Below are 25,596 nucleotides of genomic sequence, written 5' to 3' on the forward strand. Positions count from 1 at the left end.
GTGAAGTTTGCTTTTGAAAAGTTTTTCATGGTGGTTTTCTTGTTCAGGGGTGGGGGCAGAATGTGGATATCCAAAGTGATTTGTTTATGGTCAGATCTAACCAGCGAGGGGTTGACCTCCGGTGTGGAACACCGGTCACCCATGTTGGTGATGACAAGGTCCAGTATGTTGTCACCGCTGGTGGGAGTGTTGACCATTTGAACCAGAGCATTTTGAGTTTATAAATTCTAGGAAATGTTGGGCAAGGGAGTTGATCCTTGAGTAGTTCTCCCAGTTAATGTTTGGGTAATTGAAATCACCCAATATTAGGGTATTTGGTAGGACCTTTATGTTTCCCAGTGTTTCCAGAAACGTGGAATGGGGGTCCTGGGACATGGTGGGTGATCTGTAGCAAGCTACAATTTGAATTGTAGTTTTGTCCATTGTTAGTTGCACGTGGATGATCTCTGAAGCATCGTGCTGTGCCACTAACCTGGAGGTGTGGGTATCCTTGATGAATATGGATACGCCCCTGCCTTTTGTATTGTGGTTTGGGTTCTGTGGCCGAAATGTATGGTATGAGTTGTAGCCTGGTAGTGCTGGGGTGCTCTGTGGAGCCTTAAACCAGGTTTCTGTTACTGCACATATATCGATTTTCTCCATAATGAGGAGTACCTTGAGTGTGTGCATTTTGAGGTTCAGACTTTTGGCATTGAGTAGCATTACCCTCAGCTTTTTGTTACTTGTGCTATTTATGGCAGTAGGTTTGTCTTTTGAGCCTTACCTAAAAAAGGCACTATGGGGGTGGCAAGAGCCTTGACCAATATTTGAAAGCTTAAGGGTGACAGGTGCAAGCCATCTCTAGCGAAGCAGCGGGGCTTGTCGAGCATGTCATCCCAGCAGGACAGACACTGGATCCCCTTTGAATGACACCAGAAACTTAGCCAATTGTTGAAATCGAGAATTTTTTCTTTATACCGTGGTATCATTCTTGGTGAAGGCAGAATGCTACTCAGGGTCAGGGTCATACCGGCCTAGGCTGCATGATCAGAGAGCTCTTCCATGTCTCTTTTTTCATGTAGTCCAGAGAGGTATGGCTCAGGTCATTCACACCAACATGGACAATGACAGAGACATATTTGTACTTGTTCTGGAGTGACCTGAGTGCTTGTGTTATGTGACTGATCCTGGCACCCGAGAGGCAGCTAACTGTAACCTTCTCCTTATTCAGCCTAGTGAGTGGGACGTCAGTGTGCCTGACTATAGAGTCACCTATTACTAGTATGTTGGGTATGTTATTTTGCCTTAAGGGCTGTGATTGCATGGCACACTGGTTTTGTGAAGTATGTGTTTCATGGTTTATGTTGGAGGGTGGAGGTTGCTTGGCTGTTTGCTTCTGAGGTCTCTGTTGGTTTTGCAGATTTTTATTTTGAGCCTCCGAGTATGTTTTCATGTATTTATGCGTATTTTTTGCCAGTGCTGGTTTAATGGGTCTATGTGAGACTGGTGGTGTGGTGCAAGTATTTCCCTTCTCCTCCTGACTGTCTGATCCAGTCTTGGGTTGAGCGAGCCTAGCCTCCAGTTTGGCTGTATAATTGCATCTCTCACATGTATTAGTGTTTGGTGGTAGGAGGAGGGGTTGTCATTGTACATGAGGCAATTGTAACATTGCCTCAAAATGCCCAGATTCACCAGTTGGACTGGAGAGTACACCTGAAACTGCCCTTTGGACATGCCTGGATAAGTACATTGAACTGTTTTACTGGATGGCTGGTAAGGTCGAATAGAGAGCCTTGTTGTTCTGTACAGTACAGGTGGGTCTAGTGCTAGGGTTTATAAGTCTTGCTATAAGTTTTGAGCAAGTGCCAGGCTGAGAAATAATGGCTTGCGTGCTTAAGTTGAAAGTTTGTCTAGTTCCAAGGGAGACTTTGTGGAGCCGGTACTCTGTACATCATAAACAAACTTCAGTGTCAACTAATATAGCTTAGATTTTAGTACTCCTTACAAAGTAAAATTGTGTCACTACAAAGCTTTTCACCAGCTCCTTAATCCTGTGAATAAACTAGTTAAGCAAGTCTGTGAGAGGCTGTCACAATAGCTGTCATGGCTAAAAATGAAGTAATTAGCCAACGGTTTCAGTGGAAGTCTATATTTGTGTGTGTGTGTGTGTGTGTGTGTGTGTGTGTGTGTGTGTATGTGTGTGTGTGTGTGTGTGTGTGTGTGTGTGTGTGTGTGTGTGTCTGTGTGTGTGTGTGTGTGTGTGTGTGTGTGTGTGTGTGTGTGTGTGTATGTGGGTGAGCTGACATGCACACACACATGTTTCTGTGTATTAATGCTATTTTCCATTGGTAGAAAGTGCTATGAAGTTTAATGCAAAATGTTGCAACTCTACATAGATTTCCCCCTCCCATATCTCAGATTGGAATTTCAGAATAGCGCTTATTACCAGACAGCAGCTCTGTGTTGTCAATTGTGTTCAGTGTAATAAATGGCATAGCAGAATGTAACCGCTCCAGGCAGAAAAACACTGTAAGGCTTATATATATTCTTTGGAATTATTTTAAATGCACAAATACACTGAAATGCTGAAATACACACTCAGAGTCACACACACACATTAACAGACACACAGATCTCACAGATGCACACATACACACACACCCACATACATACACATAGACATGCAGGCAGACACATAGATCTCACAGATGCACACCCACATGCAAGCAGACACACACAGATGTATGTGTTCATGCACACAGACTTATAGACAGAGAGGCTCTTACACACACACACACACACACACACACACACACACACACACACACACACACACACACACACACACATTTCCAGTCAGGTGCACATATTCATTGACTATAATGTAGCCATTTCTAAATGAACAATATGTAAAATATGCCAGTGTTAGTAAACAAGAAAAAGGACTATTTTGTTTCTAAAAAAATCACCAAGAAAGAAACAAAACTGTCCTGTAAAATTACAAGAACATGCAAAAAAAAAAAAAAACAGAGTGGACATTATACAAAATAGTGAAGGACTGTCAAAGAGTGAGTTGGGGAGGCTCTTCACATGTGGCATCTGGCCTCACAACCATCCATTGTTTTCCCGTTTTATATATATATATATATATATATATATATATATATATGCAATTTTTTTTAGTTGTTACACATTTCTCAGGGGAGCAGATGATCTAAATGCAACTACCAATGTGTACTCTTTTGAACACTGTTGTGCATATAAGTTGGGGGATGATTCTGGGAGTGAAGATGGCAGTTATTTCAATGTGTCTCATTTCTTTGCATGTAACTTTTAGCTATCAAATAGTTAAAGCAATTTAATTTTGAGTTATTAGGTTTTGAACATTTTGTAGAAGCTTATATCATTACACAGACACACACACACACACACACACACACACACACACACACACACACACACACACACACACACACACATAAATAAATATATAAACGATTAAACACTCCTGTATAGTTAGACACATGCTTGAGTAAACATTCCTGCCTTTGATCTATGACAATACATTTTTTGTGTGTTTGTTTTTTGACTGTCGTAGATTTTCCTGTACTGTTTCACTTTTCAGGCAAAGCCTTTTTACTGCTCTACATTTATAAACCAGTTCAAACTGAATTCTGCCTGCAGTCTGCCACTGTCACACTGGTGTGCTTGTGATCTTCCACTGTCACACTAGTGTACTTGTGATCTGCCACCGTGATGACAAGCACTTTTGTTTTTTGGGGCTGAACACATGATTGAAACCCTGACAACTGAACCTTTGAATTGTGGCATTTTTATGAGCCAGGTTATATACAACAACCAACAAACCAAGAAATAGGCAGCTGCAGTCTGTTCAATGTAGCAAATGCTCACAATAGTTCTAAGTGTGGTTCTGAAATGCATTACTGCTGAACAGCGCAGAGTTCAAGAATGAGCAGAGAAATGCTGTACTGCCCTCGGGTTTCTTGCTTTTTTTTGCCACTTCCCAACAGGAATCTTGAAACAGTATTCATTTGCATTAATTTTTGCATTGACTAAACAGCATTGCGTTATAGTGCTTAGTTCATGCTTGTTTTTTTTTTTTTTTTTTGCACATGGGTTTAGTATTGCAAGTAGGCACACATTTTAAAATTGACTCAGTATATTGATATACCTCTCTGGAAATCTCAGTGTCAGTATTGGACACAATTTATTATTTGACTTACATTTTGTTCATCTCTATAATGAGAACTACCACAGGTTATACCAGGTATGTCCCTTTTACAGGTAAGACCCACACACACCAGGGAAACAGAAAACCATAAATAACAAAGCCTAATTAACAAACACAGTAAGATAGACCCAGCACATTATAACGCATAATATGTAAGATAATCTAAGCATTTTATACTAATGTTTTTCCTTTTCTCTGTAGGATAACAATTTAATTTTCTATGAATGTAGTGCATCATCAGGTCATAATGTCAAAGAATCCATGCTTCACTTAGCCAGGTAAGTTCAGTCAAATAAATAAGACATTTTTTTATGTTTGACATTTTATAACATGGATAAGAGATGTGTGACAATTCTTGCTTAAGTTAAAAGTAAGTTGTTCTTTTAACAAGGTACAAAAGCAACATTTAACTGTAAACTCTGTGGAAGTAACTAACAGCAACACTCTTGTGTGCAACCAAAGCACTTGCTATGTCACAGAATTGAAGAAAATGCACAACCTTGTTTGTTACTAGAAGTGTTGAATAGGGTATCGTATAGCACGCTTTTACAACAGACATTGAACAGGAAGGCTAAGCTTTTTCTCATTGATCCCCTCCCCTGCCAACTGATAAACTGCTTCAAAGGCCTTGCCTTGCTTACAGTTTCTTCTGACACCATGTTTACTTTTGTAGTTCTGGGCTTGCATGACTTACTGCTAGATTGTCCTATTCCACTTTCTTGAAAGAATTGCATTGGGTCAGAGATTGTAGTCAATGAACAAGAAGAAAGGGAGGTGAAAGGATAATATTAATGGACTATCCATAACCACATCGTACAGCAAAGTATTTTGGGTAATGCCCATTTCATAGAAATCACAGGAAATTCAAGGCTGTTGGACCAGAGGTCATTTATGCATGTATTGCCAAAAAAGACTATATGGCTCTACCAGTTCTTTGAAGGAGGGCAAGGCATGTAAGGCCCAGAGTGTGTTTAGGGCACTCATCCAACTGTCTAAGCTTTACATGATTGCCAACATGGAGTCACATTGCTTAACATTTAAAGGGGGGGGGGTGTTGGGTAATGAACTTATCTCTCCATTTAGTTTTATTAACGGATGTAAATTGAGATCTCTTGTTCTAGTGTTTGTACAGGCCTCTTGCATTGGCCAGGAACTGAACACAGGTCAACTGCTTGAAAGGTAGATATGCTCATCCTATACCACTGACACTACTAGTGTTGGCTACACTATTTGATATATAACGAAAAAGGAGATCTTGGAAAATAAAATCCCCAATGGCAAGGAAAGAAAAGCACAGATCTTCTTCAAGAGCCTATGTAGCACAGGGTGCAGGGTCAGTGATTCCAGCTTTCCTGAAAACAGTTTTTGAGAACAGAGATACTTTTTGTTAGGAACCTCTGTGGTTTTTCAAGTTTTTTGATAGGTCTAGTGAAATATACCAAAGGGTATAGTATATTCTATAATGGCTCTAACCAGGGCTGAGTACAAGGTTACAATAACTTCCTTGGCTTTAGAAGAAAATGCCCTTTGTGATTAATTGTGAGATATATAAGGTTTTTCTGACTATGGCTGCTACACGATGATCAAAGGAGATGGCGCTATTGACCAAGGTACCCAAGTCACTGATTGCAGGCTCACTTGAGTATGGGCTATCATTGATATCCTAGCTAGTAGGAATTCATTGTTGTCTGAAGGAAATGGCACTGCATTTCTTAGCATTTAGTTGATTCCTTTTGCAGTGCAGCAGCAGTTAATGTGTGTTAGTGCCATTTGAAGGGCATTAGTATCATTGGTTGATTTAACAATTAAACCCAGCTTGCAATCAGTGGTGAATGTAGTCAACCAGCGATTCTTGATGTCAGTCTGTAGGTCAGAGAAATAAATACTAAAAATGATGGAGCCTAGTACAGGATCAAGCTGGCTACCTTTTCCCTAACTGAGTACATAACACTGACTCTGACAACATGTGTTGTGTCCTTGAGCCATTTCATCCATCTTGCCAAATTGGGATCATTGTTAAAGCCATTGGCTTATGAGCAAATCCATTATGAGTATGGTGTTAAACATTTTTGCCAGATCCAAATAGGCAGCATGAGCAGAGTGACCACTGTCCACTGCTTTTACATGACCTATTCAAAGAACCTTATGAGATTTAGCAGGCAACAAATCCAAAGGTTTGGACCAAGCTTGATAATATTTTAATGTAATGGTTTATGAGGTCAGTGATGATGCATTCCACAGTGCTACAGATGAGACAAGGAAAGCTAATAGGTCTGTAGCTATCCAGGTCAGTGATGGGGTCTACTCTTGTAAAGGGACATCACTACTGCAGTGTCCCATGACTAAGGCATAGGTTGAACAAGTTAAGGAGGGGATATGTGAGAACCTACTAGACACTAAACACTCTTTTTATTGGACAACCTGATATACTGTTGGGATCAATTGAAGAGATATTTTTGGTCTTAGAGAGTGCTTTAAGGATATGATCTTTTGAGATGGTAGGCGGTGATGTGACTATCAGGAATGTTTGGGAGTGTGGATGTTAGTTTTTGAGGAGAAATTTGCAGCACACATATTTGCTAATATGTTGGTAATTACATTAGGATTGGGATGGAAGCTGCAATTATAAATACATTCTGAGAAATGGTGTGCATTATTCTTTCATTTTCTGACACAGCTAAAGAAGAAATTAAAATTATCATTAGTCTCAAAAGATAGTCTACATTCATGGGCTGTTTTGTTGGTCTTTATAGTTGCCTCTAGTCAGAGCCCAATCCAGCACTAGGTAACCTAGGCAGTTGCCTAGTGGGCCAGGAGGCTGCCTCATTAACTTTTAATTAAACAATTTAAAAAAATTAAAAAAGACCCACACACACACACACACACACACACACACACACACACACACACACACACACACACACACACACACACACACACGTGCTCTTCATACATCTGTAGTATGACAGTTTGTCTCCCAGAGCCTGTGCCGTCTGGAAAGGATTTCTCATAGACATCAAAGAGAACACCTCACTGATCCTCTTCAAGCGCAGCCTTGAGTGGATGTTAAACCACAAATTTGTCCCTGGGGTTCCACATGTCCCCTGTGACAGGGGTGACAGGTGCTGACTAAGGTTTCTTTTTGGGGATAAACTCTTGACTAGGCTTGTAAGGGCCCCAGGGCCATTAGCCTAGTAACCTCCTATGATGCACACACACACACGCACACACACACACCATGTAATGTTAACACATTTCCATTCCGTTCATAATGGTGAGTGTATGTGTAATGCCCTAATTAAGGATGGTAGGTTTGTCAATGAATGTAGTCAAGCTCAAACACAGTGCCCTAGTTAAAGGAAACAAGAGTCTGAATCCTCTACACCAACTACAAGACTTCTCAAGGAATTGTGAGTTTCAGTGCATTTTCAAGGAATTGTGAGTTTCAAGGGAAGAGACGTTTACTCATGCTAAGTCTGTTTTCAATGCACAGCTGTTTTGTTTAGCAAATGGCCGTCAGCATTTGTGCTATAGAATTTTAAAGTAGTGTTACCATTGGTGCAGAATGCTATGGGTTCTACTGTCACATTTTTAATTTCTCCAAATCTTTTGGGTTTCTAATACCATGATGGGAATGGACCGCACAAAGTACAATTAAAGTTCATGAAATTAGTATTGTTTTAATCTTTGATGTCAGCCAGAACTGCTCTTTGCAGCACCTGCAATGTGCCCATTAATGACTCCTTCTGCAATTCATACAGAGTTATATGCATTGGTAACATATCTAAATATGTTTGTCGATTCATGCTCCTACTGTATTGGAACTGTTTGGGTATCTTTCCTCCACATTGCTCTCATTTCTGCCTCCAAGTCCTGATATTTTAGGACTTTGTGTCTCTCTGTATGCAAGACACTATAGTCATTGGGTGTGATGATTTCAATGATCAGTGCTACTTTTGTCTGCTTTTTGTGGACCACTATATCTGGTTTTCTAGCATCTGTCTTTTGAACTGTTGGTAATGGGTGATTCCATGTGATGTAGACTTCATCATTTTCTGTGATGCTTTGTGGCTTATGTTTCCAGTGTTTTTCAGCCACTTCAGTACCATAATGTTTGCACAATACCCAGTGCAACAGTCTTGCCACATTATTATGCCTTTTAGTATATAGTCCTTCTGCCATTAGTATGTCACAACCAGCAATAAGGTGTGCAACAGTTTCCATTTCTGTTTTACAAACCTGCATTTATCTGTTTCTTCCGCATGCTCAGCGGACTTTGTTAACTAATATGTTCATAGCCCACTATCTTGGGCCACCGATATTAACCTTTCATCTCTTGGTTTAAATTTGCCTTTCCTTAACCATTCCTGCGTTCTTTCCTGTTCAGCACGAGGCTCTTCCAGAAGTTTTCTATACTTGCAACTATAATTATGCATTTTTCACATTTCTTGCCTTCTCATCTGGTCCCTCACTTTATATTCTTTCTTTTGTTTTTTGGCACATTCAGTTGCTGCCTGATTTTTAGCTACTTCTGGTTTGATTTCCATTCCTGTTTGGCGCTGATATGCTTCTGCTAGACTAAGCAGGGAAGTCATTTTAGAGTAATTCTCCTCATGTTTCAAAACTTTCACTACATTTGGGTCTTGTGAGGTCAGCAGATATGTGTGGAGTCCCACCATTGCAGATCCATACATGTAATCAATTTCAAGGAAGCCCATACCTCCTTCAGAATGGGGAATATATCGGTTCATAGGTTTGTACTAGGCTAACTGCCCTTGTGAGCCATTTTAAGTCTAGCCAAGTATCCCTTGTGAGACTCAAACCCTGCACCTTGTGTTTGTAAGGCAAACACCTTAAGCATTAGGCCACCTTCCCAACCAATAATCTTGGTATACACTGATTTTTACAAATGATTTGATAAGCATGAAGCATCATTCTTGTTTTCCTGTCTAATCTATCCAACACATTTTAGGGCCAGTCAATCAGTTAATTGCTCCAAAACTGTAAGTTAAGTAGGAAGAACAAATTGATGTATAGCCTGAATTTGCAATTGTGGGACTCCACACATACCTGCTGACCTCACAAGACACAAACGTGGTGAAAGTTTTAAACATGAGGAGAATAAATCTAAGATGAATCAATAATGACAAAACTATTAATTTAGAACATTTCAACTGTAAAAGGCCACTCAAACTTCTGTCATTGCAATCCACCAATATTAATCAACAAGTTCATAGTTACTAGACATCTCATCCAAAGGAGGATACATTCAGGAGTGCAGCACCCCACCCCCCTTAAAGTGTACTGCAGTATCAGCACTCCATCTATATTAGTTTGCCAGCCATTCCCTATTGCAGTATTACCACTTTACCAACTTTTTGAATGTAACCTAGGCAATTCATTCTTCAGTGGCAGCTGGTGCTGAATTTGCAGATGAAACACTGAAATGTAAAGTTATCTGCCAGTTGCCAGTAGCAACCTCTCCATTAGTTATAGATGTCTTTAATCTGAAATTATTTAGATGACTTTTACTTCTGCAGAGATTGTGCATATTTATTGATTAATATTGGTGGATTGTAATGATAGAAGTTTGAGTGGCCTTTTACAGTTGAAATGTTCTAAATGAATAATTTTGTCTATTGATTCATACATTTTGAATCTTTGCTCACCGAAAAAATGTTCAAAACTACAAATTTAAAACACATTCTAACAAGATGTGCTGTATTTTACAAGAAATATAATTTAATACTATCAGGAAGAGGAATCAAAGAACATATGCATGCATGCATGGTTCTAAAATGTGTGCAAGGAGCATATGGTTTGAAAACCGGCCAAAGGTAAACTTAATACGCCACTGATCAGGTGCATTTTCTTTGAATGCAGGTTTCAATGCCATTTCAATGAATATAAGTTTCAAGGGCAGAGAAGTTTATTGTTCATGCTAAGTGTGTGTTTTTTAGCTAATGGCCATCAGTGTTTGTGCTATAAAATTTGAAATAAAAGTTTTAAATTAAATCCAAATATCTATAATCACTGTACAAGTAAAGAAGAAAACAGTATGTGCACCAACAGGCTTTTACAGTATTTATGGTAACTGGGGAGAAATAGCCAAATAATGGGACAATTGAATGGCTGTGGGGGGGGTTGGATGCTACTGCCAGAGTGTGGCTGCTGGGGGCTGATCCATTACCCCACCTAGGGTCCCATTTGACCATGATCCAGCTCTGCTTCTAGTTTCTTGGTGAGGCATTTTTTATTCTCTTTGATGATGGGCGGTTCTGGCCTTACAAGTTTATCCAAGCAGTTTATTCCTTCTATTGTATAATTTATTAGTATCTACTGACCACCAGCATGGTTTGTTATTGAATTTGCTGCTGTGTTTGCTTCTTATGGGGGTTGCCCTCTCAATGCATTTATCTAATTGAGCATGATGATCCTTAGCATAGGGGGCTGCATATCCTGACTCCATAGTGGGGTTAACCAGGGTGAATGTTGAGATGTTGTCATGTAATTGTAACACCTTAGCTTTTTTGAAGTCTCTAAAGTGGGAGGGGTGTTGGCTTTCAGGAGAGGCGGATATTCTGAGGGTGAAGGTAACCAATTTATGAGGACCAACCAGGGGCAGAGAACAACTTGGGGATAAGTTTGTGAGAACCAGGCCCAGAGAATTGCCACCCCGGTGACATTAGGGGCAATTTAATCCAGGCAATTCTTGTTAATCCCGTCTCAGAAACATTGTGCCTACACATCATTAGAAGTGTAAGTAATCCAGTTTATAGAAAAGTAGTTGAAGTCACTAAGGATTAAAGAACAATGTCTTATAGAATATCAGGAAGTTTTCATGGTAAAGTGGGACCATGGAAGGGAATCTGTAAGAAGCTGTAACTTGAAATTCCGATTTACACAGTGTGACTAAGAATTTGGTGAGCTCACTGGAGGGGTCATTGGTATAACTTTGGAAGGGGTTAAAATCCCTGATGAATCCTGAGACACCTCTACCGTTTCCAGTGGGCCTGAAGGTGTGATAGGAACAGAAGACTGGCATGAATGGAATGTTCCCATTACACTTATACCACGTCTCTCTGACTACACAAGCATGGACTCATTCCAGATAAATTGAGAGGGCTTTCTTGATGTTGTACCATTTATGATTTGATGTGTTGATTAGATCAGGATACTTGTTAAATGAACTGTGTCTAAAAAAGCACAATGGGGCAGTAAACACTTTGGCCAGTATGTTAAAGATGTTGAATGAGAGGTGCAGACCATCCTTTAGGATTGTCGATCACCCCCCCCCTCGAAGTGAGAACAGCTATTTAGCCAATTGTTGAATCCAGTTATCTTTTCTTAGAATCTAGACGTCATTCTCTGTGAGGGCAGATACCATTCAAAACCAGTTTTATCCTTTGCCGAAGCATATGTAGCAAGTTCCCCAGGTCCTTCTACATATCCTTAATGGGTTTGTGACAGATCATTCTCTACAGCATGGATTACAATCATGTCATAGTTATACTTACTGGAGGAGAGAGAGAGAGACCGAGATGAAGGCCCTTGATATGTCACCAATCCTGTTTTCCAACAGGAAACGGAGTGTAACCCTGTCATTTTACAGCTCAGTGAGCATGGAGTCAGTGTGTTTAACAATACAGTTACCACTACAGTACTAAGGTGCTTCCATAAGTTGATTTATTCCATTGAGGCAGTAGTGTTATGATGTTTTGTGACATGTTGATGAAGGGGGTGCATGTAGTAGTTGTATAGGGGGAATGGTTGTTGACGCCTACAAGTAACAGTTCTAGAAGGCTTTGAAATGTATTTCTTTATGGCATCAGTGTTTGCCTTAGTGCTATTCATATGAGGTTAATGCATAGCTCTCCACTGATTAGGGACACATTTCAACAGAATCAGAGACAAAGCAAGAAATAATCATGGACAATCTGGGGCACTTTTTAAAATTAGTACTGCTAACTTGAGATGTTAAAAAATAAGAGAATGCGAATTAATAAATTTATTTATTTTATTTTACATTTGTTGACTGTGAAAGTCCAACTGGATGCATGTCCGTTTTCAGTGGAGGCCCCAGGAGATAAGCTCCAAATACAATACAAGAAAATTCTGAATAAAAATAAGCAAATTAAAGAGAATTCCATACTAGTAATATTCAAATTAAAAATTGTTAACACACTCCTGTATACTTTTTTTCCCCTTAGGTACGGTCATAGGACATGACAAACTGTGGTAGGTAGATATTAGTTATGCTAAAGAAAAAATACTTTTGGTAGATTATGAGGAGAGAAACATGAAAGGAGGAGGAATTAATTCAGAAATTATAGACTTAAGAGTGATAAGCCAAGAGGTGCCAGTGTCAGGATTTGAGCATGGACATAGCCATTGTGATTTTAGGAAGATTTTAAGTTTTGAAAAGAGGAGTGGAAGTTAGGGATGTAAGTTCAGTTGGTAGCTTATTCCAAGCATTACCAATTGAGTTAGTAAATAGGGAGTCACCAGATTTATTGCAGTTTTTAGGGAAGAGACAAGTAGTCTGCTGGCAGATCGTAAGGTAGCAAGATTTTGATAGGGGATAATAAGGTTTCTGAGAATGGGAGTTTTTGAGGAATGATGCAGAATCTTGTGAATGGTTATGAGTTGCTGAAAAAGAAACTGGCTTTGCAGTTCAAGCCATCCAAGAAGTTTTAGGTTTTTGCAGTGATGGGTACGATATGGGGTATCAGAGGCAAATCTGGCTATGTTGTTGTAAGCTGTGACCAGCCTATTGATATTGTTTTTGGAGAGGTTTGTAAAGATTGGGCAGGCATAGAGGAGAGTAGATAGAAGGTGAGTTTGGGCAATAGTAGTCATGACTGAAGGAGTGAGAAAAGGTTTAATTCTATATAGGGAGCCATGTTTTCTATTCATTGATTTGATAGTTAGGTTGATATGGGTGTCAAAATTAAGATTGTGATCAGTTGTTACCCCCAAAAGTTTGGAGGTAATGTCAGGAACTATCGTGGTGCCATTTTTAGATATGACTGTGAAGTTATGGCAGGGGATTTATGCGTAGGGGTAAACAGTAGTAATTTCGATTTTTTTAGGGTTGAGGAGGAGACAGCGTTGGTGGAACCAGTTTTCTACTAAGGTAAATATCTTTTGGGTTCTGGATTAAAGTTAGGACAGTAAGGAGGAGGAACAGATTAAAGCTGAGTCATCAGCATATTGTATATAGGTAGTTTGAGGAAGGCAGGTTTTTAGATCATTAATGAAAATGCTAAAGAGGAGAGGTCCCAAGATTGAACCTTGTGGGACTCCAAGAGTGATAGGGAGCAGAGATGACAGTTCATTGTCCCAGAGGACTGCTTGCTGTCTGTTTCCTACGTAAGACTGAAACCATTTGATTGAGTGTGTATCTAATGCAAGAAAATTAACCGTGTTTATCAATAGATCATAATTCACCATGTCAAATGCCTTGGATAGGTCAATAAAAAATGCAGAGGATAGGAGATTGTTATTATGATTTTTATTTATACAGTCAGTAAAGGATAGGAGACCTGTGGTGGTGCTATGATAATGTCTAAAACCATGTTGCCAGTCAACTAGAAGGTCATTTTGGAGGAGATGATCAAGAAGTTTGTGATGAATACATCTCTCCATAATTTTTGCTATAGGTGAGAGAAGAGCTATTGGGCGGAAATTGGAAAGTTCAATTGAGTTACCACCCTTGTGTTGGGGGATGATATGAGACACTTTCCAGATGTTTGGGATGGAGCATTCTGTTATGGTTCTGTTAATTTGAGTTACCACCCTTGTGTTGGGGGATGATATGAGACACTTTCCAGATGTTTGGGATGGAGCATTCTGTTATGGTTCTGTTAATTTGAGTTACCACCCTTGTGGAGGGGGGTGATGTGAGACACTTTCCAGATGTTTGGGATAGAGCATTCTGTTATGGTTCTGTTAATTTGAGTTACCACCCTTGTGGAGGGGGGTGATGTGAGACACTTTCCAGATGTTTGGGATGGAGCATTCTGTTATGGTTCTGTTAATTAAGATGGAAATGGGGAAGGCAAGAACTCCAGCTGCCATTTTTAGATATTCAGCAGGGAGGGGATCAGCTGAAGGGGTGCAAGGTCTGCGTTTCAGAAATAATGTGTGTATGAGAGATGTAGGAATGGGTTGTAGTTGTAATAGGGTTAGTGAATTAAAAGACACAGGTGGGTTAGAACTGGACACTGATGGTAAAGAATTAGCTAGAGATTGGACAGTTTCAGTGAAAAATTCATTGAAAGTATCAGCAATTTGGGTGGAAGACTGTTGGGTCAGATTAGAGGGGGTAGGAGTTTGAGTGGCCAGGATGAAATAATTTATTTATTCCAGACCAGAATTTTTGTGGGTTTTGATGTTCTTTAAAATGTTAGATTAGGGAAAAAACTGTTTGTTGCAAAAGTGTTTTCATGACATAAAATTAGTAAAAAGATTGCGGGGGGTGAATAGTTCAATTTTCACCATTTAACAAGGAGGTTAGGACAGTAGTTACCACTGAAAGGATTAGGACTAATTAGGTTAGATACTTAAAAGCTAAAACATATGTTGGTTGAATACTACAATCTAGTGGACAGAAGGAAAAAGGCAACTGGGAGAGGTAATAAAGGTTTACTTCCAAAGTCAGGAGATAGAGGAAACAAGACTAAGTAGAGGTGGTGGATAGGGGTCTGCGTTAGGCTGCAAGATCTCACACAGAGGTGTTTCCAAATAGATATAATAATTACAGGTACTGCTGATAAAGTAGGAATTTCACATACATTAAACAATACTTTTAGTAGCTAAATCTTTACTAAGCCCGACAAGCAAACCACTTCAGGGACGTCGTCTGGTTTAGGAGAAGTTTTTCTTGGTTGTAAGGCAGGGAGGGAACACCCAGGATCCCTTTACTAGAAGAAAGGAAAAAGAGAACACTAAGTTAACAAGTTTTAGGTATGAGAGAGAGGAAAAGGGGGACATTTATTAGTAACAAAATACCATGAATGACTAGGAGAAAGGAGAAATAGGAGAAGAGGTCAAAGATTAGAAGGAGAGAAATATTTGCAACACAGTAATGGTGAAATATGAGGTGCAGAGAGAGAAAGGAGAGAGAAAATAAAAGAAGTAAGACAAACAGCATAAGCTTGGAGGACAAATGAAAGAAATTCGGAGAAACAGTATATAACAGTAGCACACCGATATTCAAAACATTAACTACAAATCCTAATTCTCCTTCTATAGACAATGGAAGGGAAATAGGAAATATCCAGTTGAACAGTGAGGCTGAGGATTACTAATGACCAATGCATGCACATTTCATGTTCTCAAAGACAGAGAGGACAAGTTAAACATTTGTGAAAACAAGCAACCACAGCCAATAAAATCCCAGCTAAAGAACACACTAAATATGAAATTAGTGTTGTCACTAGAGCATTTTCTAAGCAGGGCAGATAATGTACAGAAAGTGGCAAAAATGTGGTGAATTAATTCTGAACATGGAAAAATCACATAAGCGGCAAATTAGTTGGATGGGCAGTCTCCAAACTTTGGAAAAATGAGAACTCTCAGGTACAACTGAAAGTAGGAAAAGAATAAAAATATCGGTAACAACGTATTAAAACACCAGTCTGTTTAGACAAACAATGTTGCAAGCTCTCTGCATATGAGATAAGCCTGTCATCAATAATACTTCCAATGTAAGCTGTTTTAATTACCAAAAAGTAAGAGTTACTCCAATGGACATGTTTTGAAAACTTACTTCCTCAGTTGCAAAAAACAATCTTATTGAGCTGGAGAAACCACTCGCATAGAATACCATACAATTTAAATAAGTTATGAGTCAATAGAATGCCTTGTAGCTCTAAACTCAGCAGATTGCGAGAGAATGTTCCTTAAAATAACCACCAAAGGGGGAGCTTAAGGACCAACTAGCCCACTTACAAAAGTGCCTTAGAATTGGTGCCATTTCCTTTAGGGCATGGAGTAATGCTACAGTTTAACTGAGTTGCTACTAGTCCCTGAACTGAAGCAAGGAAGAAAAAAGGAACCCTTAAGGTTCGATCGTGGGGACAAAATAAGAACCTTTTAAATGCAGGGTCAGGGATTTAAACAGTACGGGAGTTAGGCAGCAGGTAAAAATACAACTAAAACTTGTGGAAACAGATGCATATCTTTTATACAGAAGGTGGAGCAAAAGAGAAAAATCCTCAAATAACCACAAGCCCTAAAAGGAGTCTTGGATGGCTGTACAGCATAAAACAAGTTACTGCATATATACAATACCAGAGATTAACCAGCCAATAACTTACAGTAAAGTATAATAAGTAGGACTTCTTTCTACACAACAGATGGGGGGGGAACCTCGCATAAGATGCATATCAATAGCATTGGCTTTAGCCACGCTCTGAGATCGCTAAATTCGTCAGTGTGTACTACGGGATTGAATTTGATTCAGCATTTCTACTGAGACCTAATTGTAATACAATTTCTATCCATAGACTTGCAGGGTGCACCAAATACTGTTGTAGTAGTGTAAAGCGGCTAATGACTAAGTATTAGTTGAAATAAGCAACAAACAGGGTGAAATACTGCCTGTGTACAGGCAGGTTAACTTTTGTGAATAAAACAATGGAAAAAAATACAGTAACTGAACAGTCAACTAACATGAAACTTATGCAGAAAAGATGCAAAATTCTCAAACCTACCGTGAGTAGAATCAAGCAGCCCAAAGAAAACGTCGCCCTAGCTCAGGGGAAAGGGAGGATGCTGAGACAGAGGGTTTAAAAGTGGCGTCAATCTATAACTCTAATTATTGCCATTATTTATTGTGTAACTTAACACCATTTTTTCAGAAGTCACCAGTTTTAGTAGGGATTAAGAGGGACAGAGATAAAATCTGAGTCAAAATCAGGGACATCCATGAAAGTCCAGGACAGTTGAGAGGTATGGGTTGATGCATGTGTATGAATGGGGGTGAAACAGTGGGATAGTCACTGCATGTACTGCAGATGTGGAAATTTGAGAGGGCTGCCTCCACATTAGCTATGCGTTTACATATCTCATGGACAGACTGAATTTAATTGAGCAAAATATCACTTTCAGGGATCATGTTCGTACACTGCCTTAGGATACTAATTGCTAGAAAACTGGTAATAGAAGAGAAAGTAGATACCCATCTTTCCATGCTGGCTATTGCTATTACTTATAGCATCTTTAACAGGATTTATAGGTCAGGGGAAGAAGGAGGGAGGTAGATTACACAGTCAAACAGGATAGGTTAGAAAGAGCAATGCACAGACTTGTGCAGATGGTAACGTTTCAGTGCAGGTCTGTGCATGTCAGCCCAATCAGATAAAACCCAGAGCAGACTAATGATTGTCACTCAAAAGATAAAAGGCTTTTTAGTAGTGAACATACGGGAAAACTTCACTTGTGATCAGTAAGCACTGATCAGCACAGCTGATATCAGTATACAGTAAACACTAAAAAAAGGGCAGTGAAAAGATGCTCTTGATTCGTCCAGTTATTGCTGGGCTACTCAGAAACAACAGCAATTAATGTAGACCCACTGCAAGAACAGCTACTAACTCAAGATGGCTTCCACAACTGACCAAAACATGCAAACAGTGATTTAAATGGGAAAAAATCTGGCAAGATGTGAAATTTGCCAAAATTAGTAAAATAACTTTAAGTTCAGTGAAAAATGCAAAAAAAAAAAAAATTCCTGTGTAAATCCAGAACCGCGCTTTAAAATTTCATAGGCTGAAAACAAACAAGTACAGTTCCCTGGAGTCCTTAAAATCAGCAGGAATGTGAAGCTCATCTCAATATATAGTAAATGGTAAAGTCTATTCCTTCTGTGTATAGACTTGACCCTGACTGATCACAGGTACATGTGCTTCTTTATTAGGCCATCTTGGTATGTATGACTCCTTCCACAGTCTAACTACCTCAGAGCTCCCCTATGCAACCCTCTGTTATCTGTTGGGAATGAGTTATCCTACAACTTACCCATCAGGCAAGCTGGCAATGGGCAGCTCATTTCTTTTTCTGTCTTACTGGCCCTCTGAATTCAAGATGCTAATACTAAACTGATGATTAGAAGATATGCTGTATCCAACAGGCCACCTCCTGTGTAAGAGCTTTTAGAAGCAAAATTCAATAGAATTTTCTCCAAACGTCAAGAGTGTTTAATGCTTCATAGGTGACATTTCACAGGGCATTACTATTGTTTTAGTTTAATGCAAGTGCTTTATAATAAGAAATAGTTTTTCAGTGTTCAGTTCAGACTGTTTGCCTGGAGTTCAACTTGCAACACAAAGTGTTTGTTTCAGAGCTTCAATGTCTCTACAAACCAAATGAGTAAAAGCATAGCCTTGCTTGTGACACAATGCAAGATGGTTCACTGAACAACCCTTTCTCTCTAAAGAAAAAAAACGTTGGACTTTCTGGAATGATGTTAATACCTGGTTTAGGAACCTAGTATCTTACAACTGTGTCCAGTGCATTAGGCTGTTATGAAACATACACTTTACCCCCCCCCCCCAGGTGGTTGGGAGGGAGCCAGCAAACCTCCAGAAACAAATATTAGCCTCAGTAGCATTTTTTAATAAAAGAGGCAGTCAGTGGATGAAAACAGATTTATCACATTACACTGGGGCTCTGGGTGGCTGATACAGGGGCATGGACATCCCTTTACCTTCTTCTTGGAGGCTGTGGACCATCTGCTAAAAGCCTAGGGGAAAAAAAATACTGTCAATTTTCATTCTATCTTCAATAATGAGATTGGATCCAATCTCTCAGATCAGACTCGGCCAGTGCTAACTTGTGGCAACCAAAAACTCTCTAGCTTCTTCCTTACCCATAATGCACCAACCCCAAGTATCTTGGATCTGGTTTGCTGCTTTATGCGAAAGACATGGTGACCATTACTCTCGAGCAGATAAATGAATTATTATTTTTCTAATTTAACCTTCTTTATTAAAACCTCTTAATTCAAGAGTTTTTTCTATCCCTTACCTTACCACTTCATTAGCTTAACTCTTATACCCCCTTTCTTGATATTTCTTACATTCACTTTCATACAGTTTGTACCCTTTGAGTACTATTGTTAGTATTTTTTCTTTTTTCTAAACTCTGTGTAGGTCTTTTTATTACTGTTGTTGGTAATTTCTTAACTTTTCTTTTCCCCAAAAAAATGTCTTGTCTAGTCTGTATTTGTTGTTTGTTGATAGTGTTTACTGTTTATTTTTGTGACTATGACAGAAAAAGGCCCAGCGGGGTTCAAAAAATGTGTCAAGTGTGGGCACAAAATTCCTGTATCCAGTGTCCACATTTTGTATGTATATACTGCCTTGAATCTTTTCATTTGTAGGAAATTATACTATTTGTCATGGTTTTAACCCCAGAGTCCATTAATTCTGAAAGGTCTGTTTCCTTCCACTTTCAGAGAGACTTTATCTGGGGCTTAGTCTCCTAAAATTAAAGATTTTAAGTCTGAGTCCACCCACTTCATCCTCCAAGGCCTTGGAGCAATCCAGAAAAGACCTAAACCATATCCAACCTTTCCATTGGATCCAAAGCGGAAAAAGAAAAAAATGACCGATCCAGTCTCCTCAAATCTGATGAAAAATATATTGGATCCAACTACCTGTAGCCCAACTCCTTCTATACTCATTTACCTTCCAAGAACTAGTTACGCACTTTCTGTGGATCTGGTACCATCCAGGACCCCCTCACCTTTTTTATAGAGACCCCGGTCCAACTCTATTATTTCCACTCATTCTTTCAGAAGTTTAATGGAAAAAGATGTGGAAAGAATGGTGCAGAAGATCCTCTTTGCATATAGTCAGATGGGTGTCCTACTGAGTCCAACCCCTTTGGGTCAGGAGGTCTGTTTTTTGACCACATCCCCTCTACCAGTTCCTCCTCTGATTCCTTCAAATATCTCAGAGTCCCTGGATCTGAGCTGTCCATCTCTGTTTCACTCGGATCCAAAGTTTGTTTTGAGCACTCCAGTTCAGTCAGATCCTGAGAGCTCTTAGAGCTGAAGCTTTCCTATCATATCCAAGGTGTTGTCATCAATTCTGAAGTTGTTTGAGCCATCTCTACATCTCAGATCCTCAGCTTGTGTAAGCTCAGCTCTGACTTCTGCCTCGGGGGGGGGGGATTGCTTTCAGAGCAGGGAGGGACAGCAGTCCAAAAGCTTGTCTTTTTTTGAATCTGAGGTCTTCTCCCTCTCTGGGGTGGTCTGCCTTTATAGCTATGGAGAGAGCTTTGTCAGCCTCAGCAACACAGATGGATCCAACCCCCTCGGATCTCCAGTCTGCAGCCTTGATATCTCTGTGCTCGGAATGTCATCACTCTTTTCCACATGGACAGCCAGTATGAGAACTTCAGGGTTCTCATCAGAGTATTTTGACATATTCTGATACCCCAACAGAGCATCCCACTGAGGAGGTCCCTTAGAAGAAGATGTGTAGGAGGAAGCACTTGACTCCCCAAAGGACTCTATCACAAAAGATAAGACTAGAATGAAAGTGAAGGATCCCCACGGTCACCTTGTGAAGATGTCTCATTTGGATACATCCTTGAAATCCTAAAGCAGAGATATGCCTGGACACCCAGAAACCCTTCATTTGAATAGCCTGCATTCCTGGAAGATTTTGGTATTGGCCCATCTACCTTCTGGGTGACTCCACCCACTGACAAGCTTAGAGAGTTGATCTCTCAGCAGGCATGGAAGGAACCCAACACAATTAAGCCCATACCTTGATGACTAGATAAAATTATGGCACCACCTGTGGACAAGCAGTTTTGGGGAAAAGGGGTGCCTGTTGATGATATGGGCATTGTGGCAGCCACTAAAAAGGAAGTTGCTGAGAAGAGTTCTATGATTCATTCCCCAAACAGGGAGTCTCGAACAATGAACAGATTTGGGAACTATGTCTATGCTTCAGTAACCTTTGCCTTAAGGTCACTGAATTATTTGGCACATGTCCCAAGGTTACAGGGAGATTTGGTTAAGGAACTCTCAAATACCCTCTCAGGATCTGTTTCTGTAGAGGTTCAATCATCTGTAGCTTCTCAGTTGGCTACCCTACAATCTATTTAAAATTCTTCCATGAGGCTCATTTTGCATGTAGCAGAAGGATCTTCAAGGGCAGTGGGTTCTGGCATTTTCATCAGGAGACATGCCTGTATGAACTTATGTGATTCTGTATGAACTTATGTGATTCTGTAGAGCCCTTCAAGTCTTCATTTGTCAATGCTGCTTTTGATGGCATGTCTTATTTTGGCCCCAAAATAAGACACATTACCAATGTGTGAGAAGGATGGAAAAACACTGTCTGTTTTTCAACACTCAAAGATCCTTCTCTATCATTCAACAAGGTGGTCCAAAGATGTGGTTCAAGAAATCCCATGGCCCTTTTCAGAACACATGTGGAGGAAGTTCCCCCAGGTATAGAGGGGGGAACTCTAATGATCAAGGCCACTCCCGCAGCAGAGGTGGCCCACAAAATCAGGGGCCTAGAGATTCTTTCTTTGACATACCCTTCCAGCAGTCCTGAAAGAAGGCCTGATTGCCCACCTCTAGAGGCAATTGGGAGTCGACTATCCTGCACCAGAGAGCCTGGCTAGAGATAACAAGAGGTATTTGGGTGCAGAGGATTATTTCTAGAGGTTATATAATATCCTTTTCCCTTCCTTCTCCAATCTCAAGAGAAATCCCTGACATTCCAGCCAGTCAAAGGAAACAAGCAGCAATTCAGGTAGAAAAGCTGCTAGAAAAAAGTAATCCAGGATGTTCCACCAGACCAGATAGAATCCGAAACTTACTCAAGATTATTTTTAGTGCCAAAGAAAAAGAGGGGACTGGAGACCAATTTTGGATCTCAGCAACTTAAACAAGTCAGTTTAATGCAACAAGTTTCTGATGGTCATGGTTTAGTCCATTCTCCCATTTCTTGGCAAGAATGACTGGATATGCTCAAAGACCTGCAGGATGCATACTATCACATAAAGATGAACAGATGATCCAGAAGGTACTTACACTTCTGTTTGGGAGCCAGTCATGAGCAGTCCAGAGTTCTACCCTTTGATTTCTCCACAGCCCCCAGAGTGTTCACCAAATGCATGGCTGTAGTAGAAACTCACTTGAGACTGCAGGGATTATGGGTGTTTCCATATCTAGATGGCTGGCTCATTACTGCCCCAACAAGGCGTCAATTAATAAGGGCAAGAGATTAGGTTCTTCACATGTGTCCCCTTCTGGGAATAACCATAGACTATGAAATGTCTCAACTGGAACCAACTCAAACTTTGGAATTGATAGGTGCACTGTTCAACACAAAGTCAATGATAGCTTCACTGCCTCCCTCAAGGGTTCAAACTATAAGATTACAGGTCAGGAAAGCTATCTGCAGTACCAAGATTTCAGCCCACTAGGTACTTCAAGCTCTAGGATATATGTCAGTGGCAATTACACTAGTACCTTTAGCCAGATTTTACATGAGGATTCTCCAATGGATGCTAGCAGCACAATGGTCGATACTTTATCAACCATGTCATATCTGATATGAATCACTCAGATATACGAGAGATCTCAAGTGGTGGATTCAATCAGATCAGGTTCTACAAGGCCGTCCCTTCATCCCCCCTCATGCCAAGGCCATAGTGACCATGGACACTTCCCAGTTGGGGTGGGCAGGCCATTTTCTGGGGAAAATAGTCTAAGGAACTTGGTCCTCTGAAGAGGCCAATTTGCATATCAATGTCCTAGAGATGAGAGCAATGCTTTTAGAGTTGCAGGCCTTTCAGAATGCTCTCCCTACAGGAATGATTGCAATTCAAGCAGACAATATGTCAGTAGTTTGGTAAATCAACAGACCAGGACGGACCAGATAATACCCCTTTTGTCAAGAAGCACTAAGAGTGTGGCAATGGGTGATCTCGACCAACTACTTTTTCATAGCAATGCCCATACTGGGGAAGTCCAGTGTGATAACTCACAAGCTGAGCAGGTGCATTCTTCTACCACATGAGTGGTCTGTCAACAAGCATGTGATGGGAATAATGTTTCACCAGTGAGGCCAGCTTTGCTGTGACCTTTTTGCTTGTCCCCTTAAACAACAAGTGCAGCAAATACTATGCCCTAATCCCCCCATAGGGGGAACCACCGAGGGATACTCAGCTTCACAATTGTCCCCCCAGTCTACTGTGTGCCTGTACACCAATCCCGCTAATTCAAAAATTCCTACAGAAAGTTGCCATGTTCAAGAGCAAAGCCATCCTCATTGCACTTTACTGGTGTTGACAGAATTGGTTCCCCATCCTTTGGACTCACTTAAATCCACCAACCATGGATTCTGGATCTGACTCCAGATCTCCTGTCTCACCCAACAGGCATGATCCATCCAGACATGTCAAACCTCAGGCAGATGGCCTGGCTTCTCCAATTCCATTAATAGCCAGACAGCCTATGCTGTCTTCCCCTGTCCAATATATACTATATACTTTTATCTTCACATAAACCTTCAACGTGTAAACTCTATTCCAGTAAATAGAGAGATTTGTGTACTGGGCACATCAAAATTATGTCGAACATTTTTCTGCCCTGTTTCATAACATACTTGAATTTTTGGCCTTACTTTTTGAAGAAGGAGCTAATTCTTCAACTGTTAAAATTCAGTTAGTAGCAATATCAAATTTTCACACGGGATTTGAAGGTTCGTCAGTGACCTCTCTTAAGCTGTGCTGAGCTTTCTTATGAGGCACTCTACTTTTAAGGCCTCCTTTTAAAGACTCTACTCCCCCATGGGACCTCAGTCTGGTACTGCAGGCACTTACACATTCCCCCTTTAAACCAGCAGCTAAGTGTGACCTTAAATATCTTACTTGGAAAATGATTTTTCTAGTAACCATTACATCTGCTAGATGAATTTCAGAACTTCAAGCATTGTCTTCAAAACCTTCATACTTGATTTTTCACAAGGATAGAGTTACATTGTGAATCAGTGCATCCTTTCTTCCCAAGGTGGTGTCAGAATCCAATATTAATCAGTTCTTTAATTTTGTATTTTTCTTCCCCAGTTTAACTAACAAAGGTGAATACATGCTACATTTACTGGATGTTCACAGGCAATTATGTTTTTATCTGTATAGAACAAAAGACATTCAGAAAACAGACCAGTTGTTTGTATCCTTTGCAGACTTGAAACTGGAAAAAACGGTTGGCAAAGTGACTTTAGCCAGATGTCTGACTGTATCTCTTTTATTTATAAAAAATTGGATGTTAATTATCAGAACCAGTACAAGCTCATTCAACTAGATCCATGGCAACGTCTTCAGTTTTTCTTTCCAGGACATCTATGGACGACATATATGCAGCAGCTACTTGGGCTACTCCCCATACCTTTGTTGCTCATTACAAATTGGATCTGGTCTCCAGAACTAAAGCATCATTTGGTCCAACTGTGCTCAGGAATATCCTTCCTTGAGTTCACCTGGGATTTTAGGTAGCTGGGGACTCTGTCCAATTAGTTGAGGATGGAATGAAAATTGACAACATTAGATAATGAAGTTATGTACTTACTATAATGTTCCATCTGTGTTGTCCATTTTCATTCTTCATCAGCTCCTATGCCACCAACTCCCATCATTTGCAAATTCCTGGAAGACTGAGTGGTTAGGGAACATCACTGTGAAATTCAGATATAGTCTTCTCTTTTTTTTTTTTTTTTTGGACTGCTTGTGAGTTTTTCACCTCCTTTTTCTTTGTACAACAAATATTTCCTTTCTAGTAAGTTCAGCAAACAAGATCTGGGGTACTTGGGGTTGGTACATTATGGGTAAGGGAGAAGCTCAAGCATTTTTGGTTGCCACAAGCTTCAGTGACTGCCAAGTTGGATCCAAGGGATCGGATCTGAACTCATTAGTTGAGGAAAAATGAAAATGGACAACACAGATGGAATGTTATGGTAAGTACATAACTTTTTATTTGACCATCAACAGACGAAGAAAATATTACATGTACGTATTTTACTAATAAGAAAATCCTATAACACCAAATTGTGAGAATTATTTTTGATTCTGCATATATTTCCAAATGAATATGTAGTGTCTCTGAAGACAAGGTATAAGGGAGAAGACCTGATGGTTAGAGTACCTGAAGAAATACAGGCAGGAGTTTGTGATACTGTCCAGGAAGTGGAATGAAAACCTATTATGAACAGAAAGAAGATTAAAGAGGCAAAATGGCCGCCACTGGAGGATTTTAGATGTGGTAGAGGAAAGATGAAGAGCAAAAGGCAATAGAGATCAGAAAAATACGTCAAAATGAATGCAGAGGT

The 25,596-nt window shown here is 40.0% G+C and overlaps 1 protein-coding gene across 3 annotated transcripts in view; it reads left to right on the top strand.

Moving 5' to 3' along the window:
• CRACR2A (calcium release activated channel regulator 2A) overlaps positions 1-25,596 on the top strand; it is a 1,193,169-nt gene that overhangs the window by 1,134,581 nt on the left and 32,992 nt on the right. For all 3 annotated transcript variants that reach the window (XM_044087573.1, XM_044087571.1, XM_044087572.1), the window contains exon 18: positions 4,433-4,509. In XM_044087573.1, the coding sequence (XP_043943508.1) occupies positions 4,433-4,509 (77 nt within the window). The remainder of the gene's footprint in view (positions 1-4,432; positions 4,510-25,596) is intronic.

Source organism: Protopterus annectens, chromosome 11.part0 (genome assembly GCF_019279795.1).
Source record: "Protopterus annectens isolate FY-2018-M chromosome 11.part0, PAN1.0, whole genome shotgun sequence".
Lineage (NCBI taxonomy): Eukaryota > Metazoa > Chordata > Ceratodontiformes > Protopteridae > Protopterus > Protopterus annectens.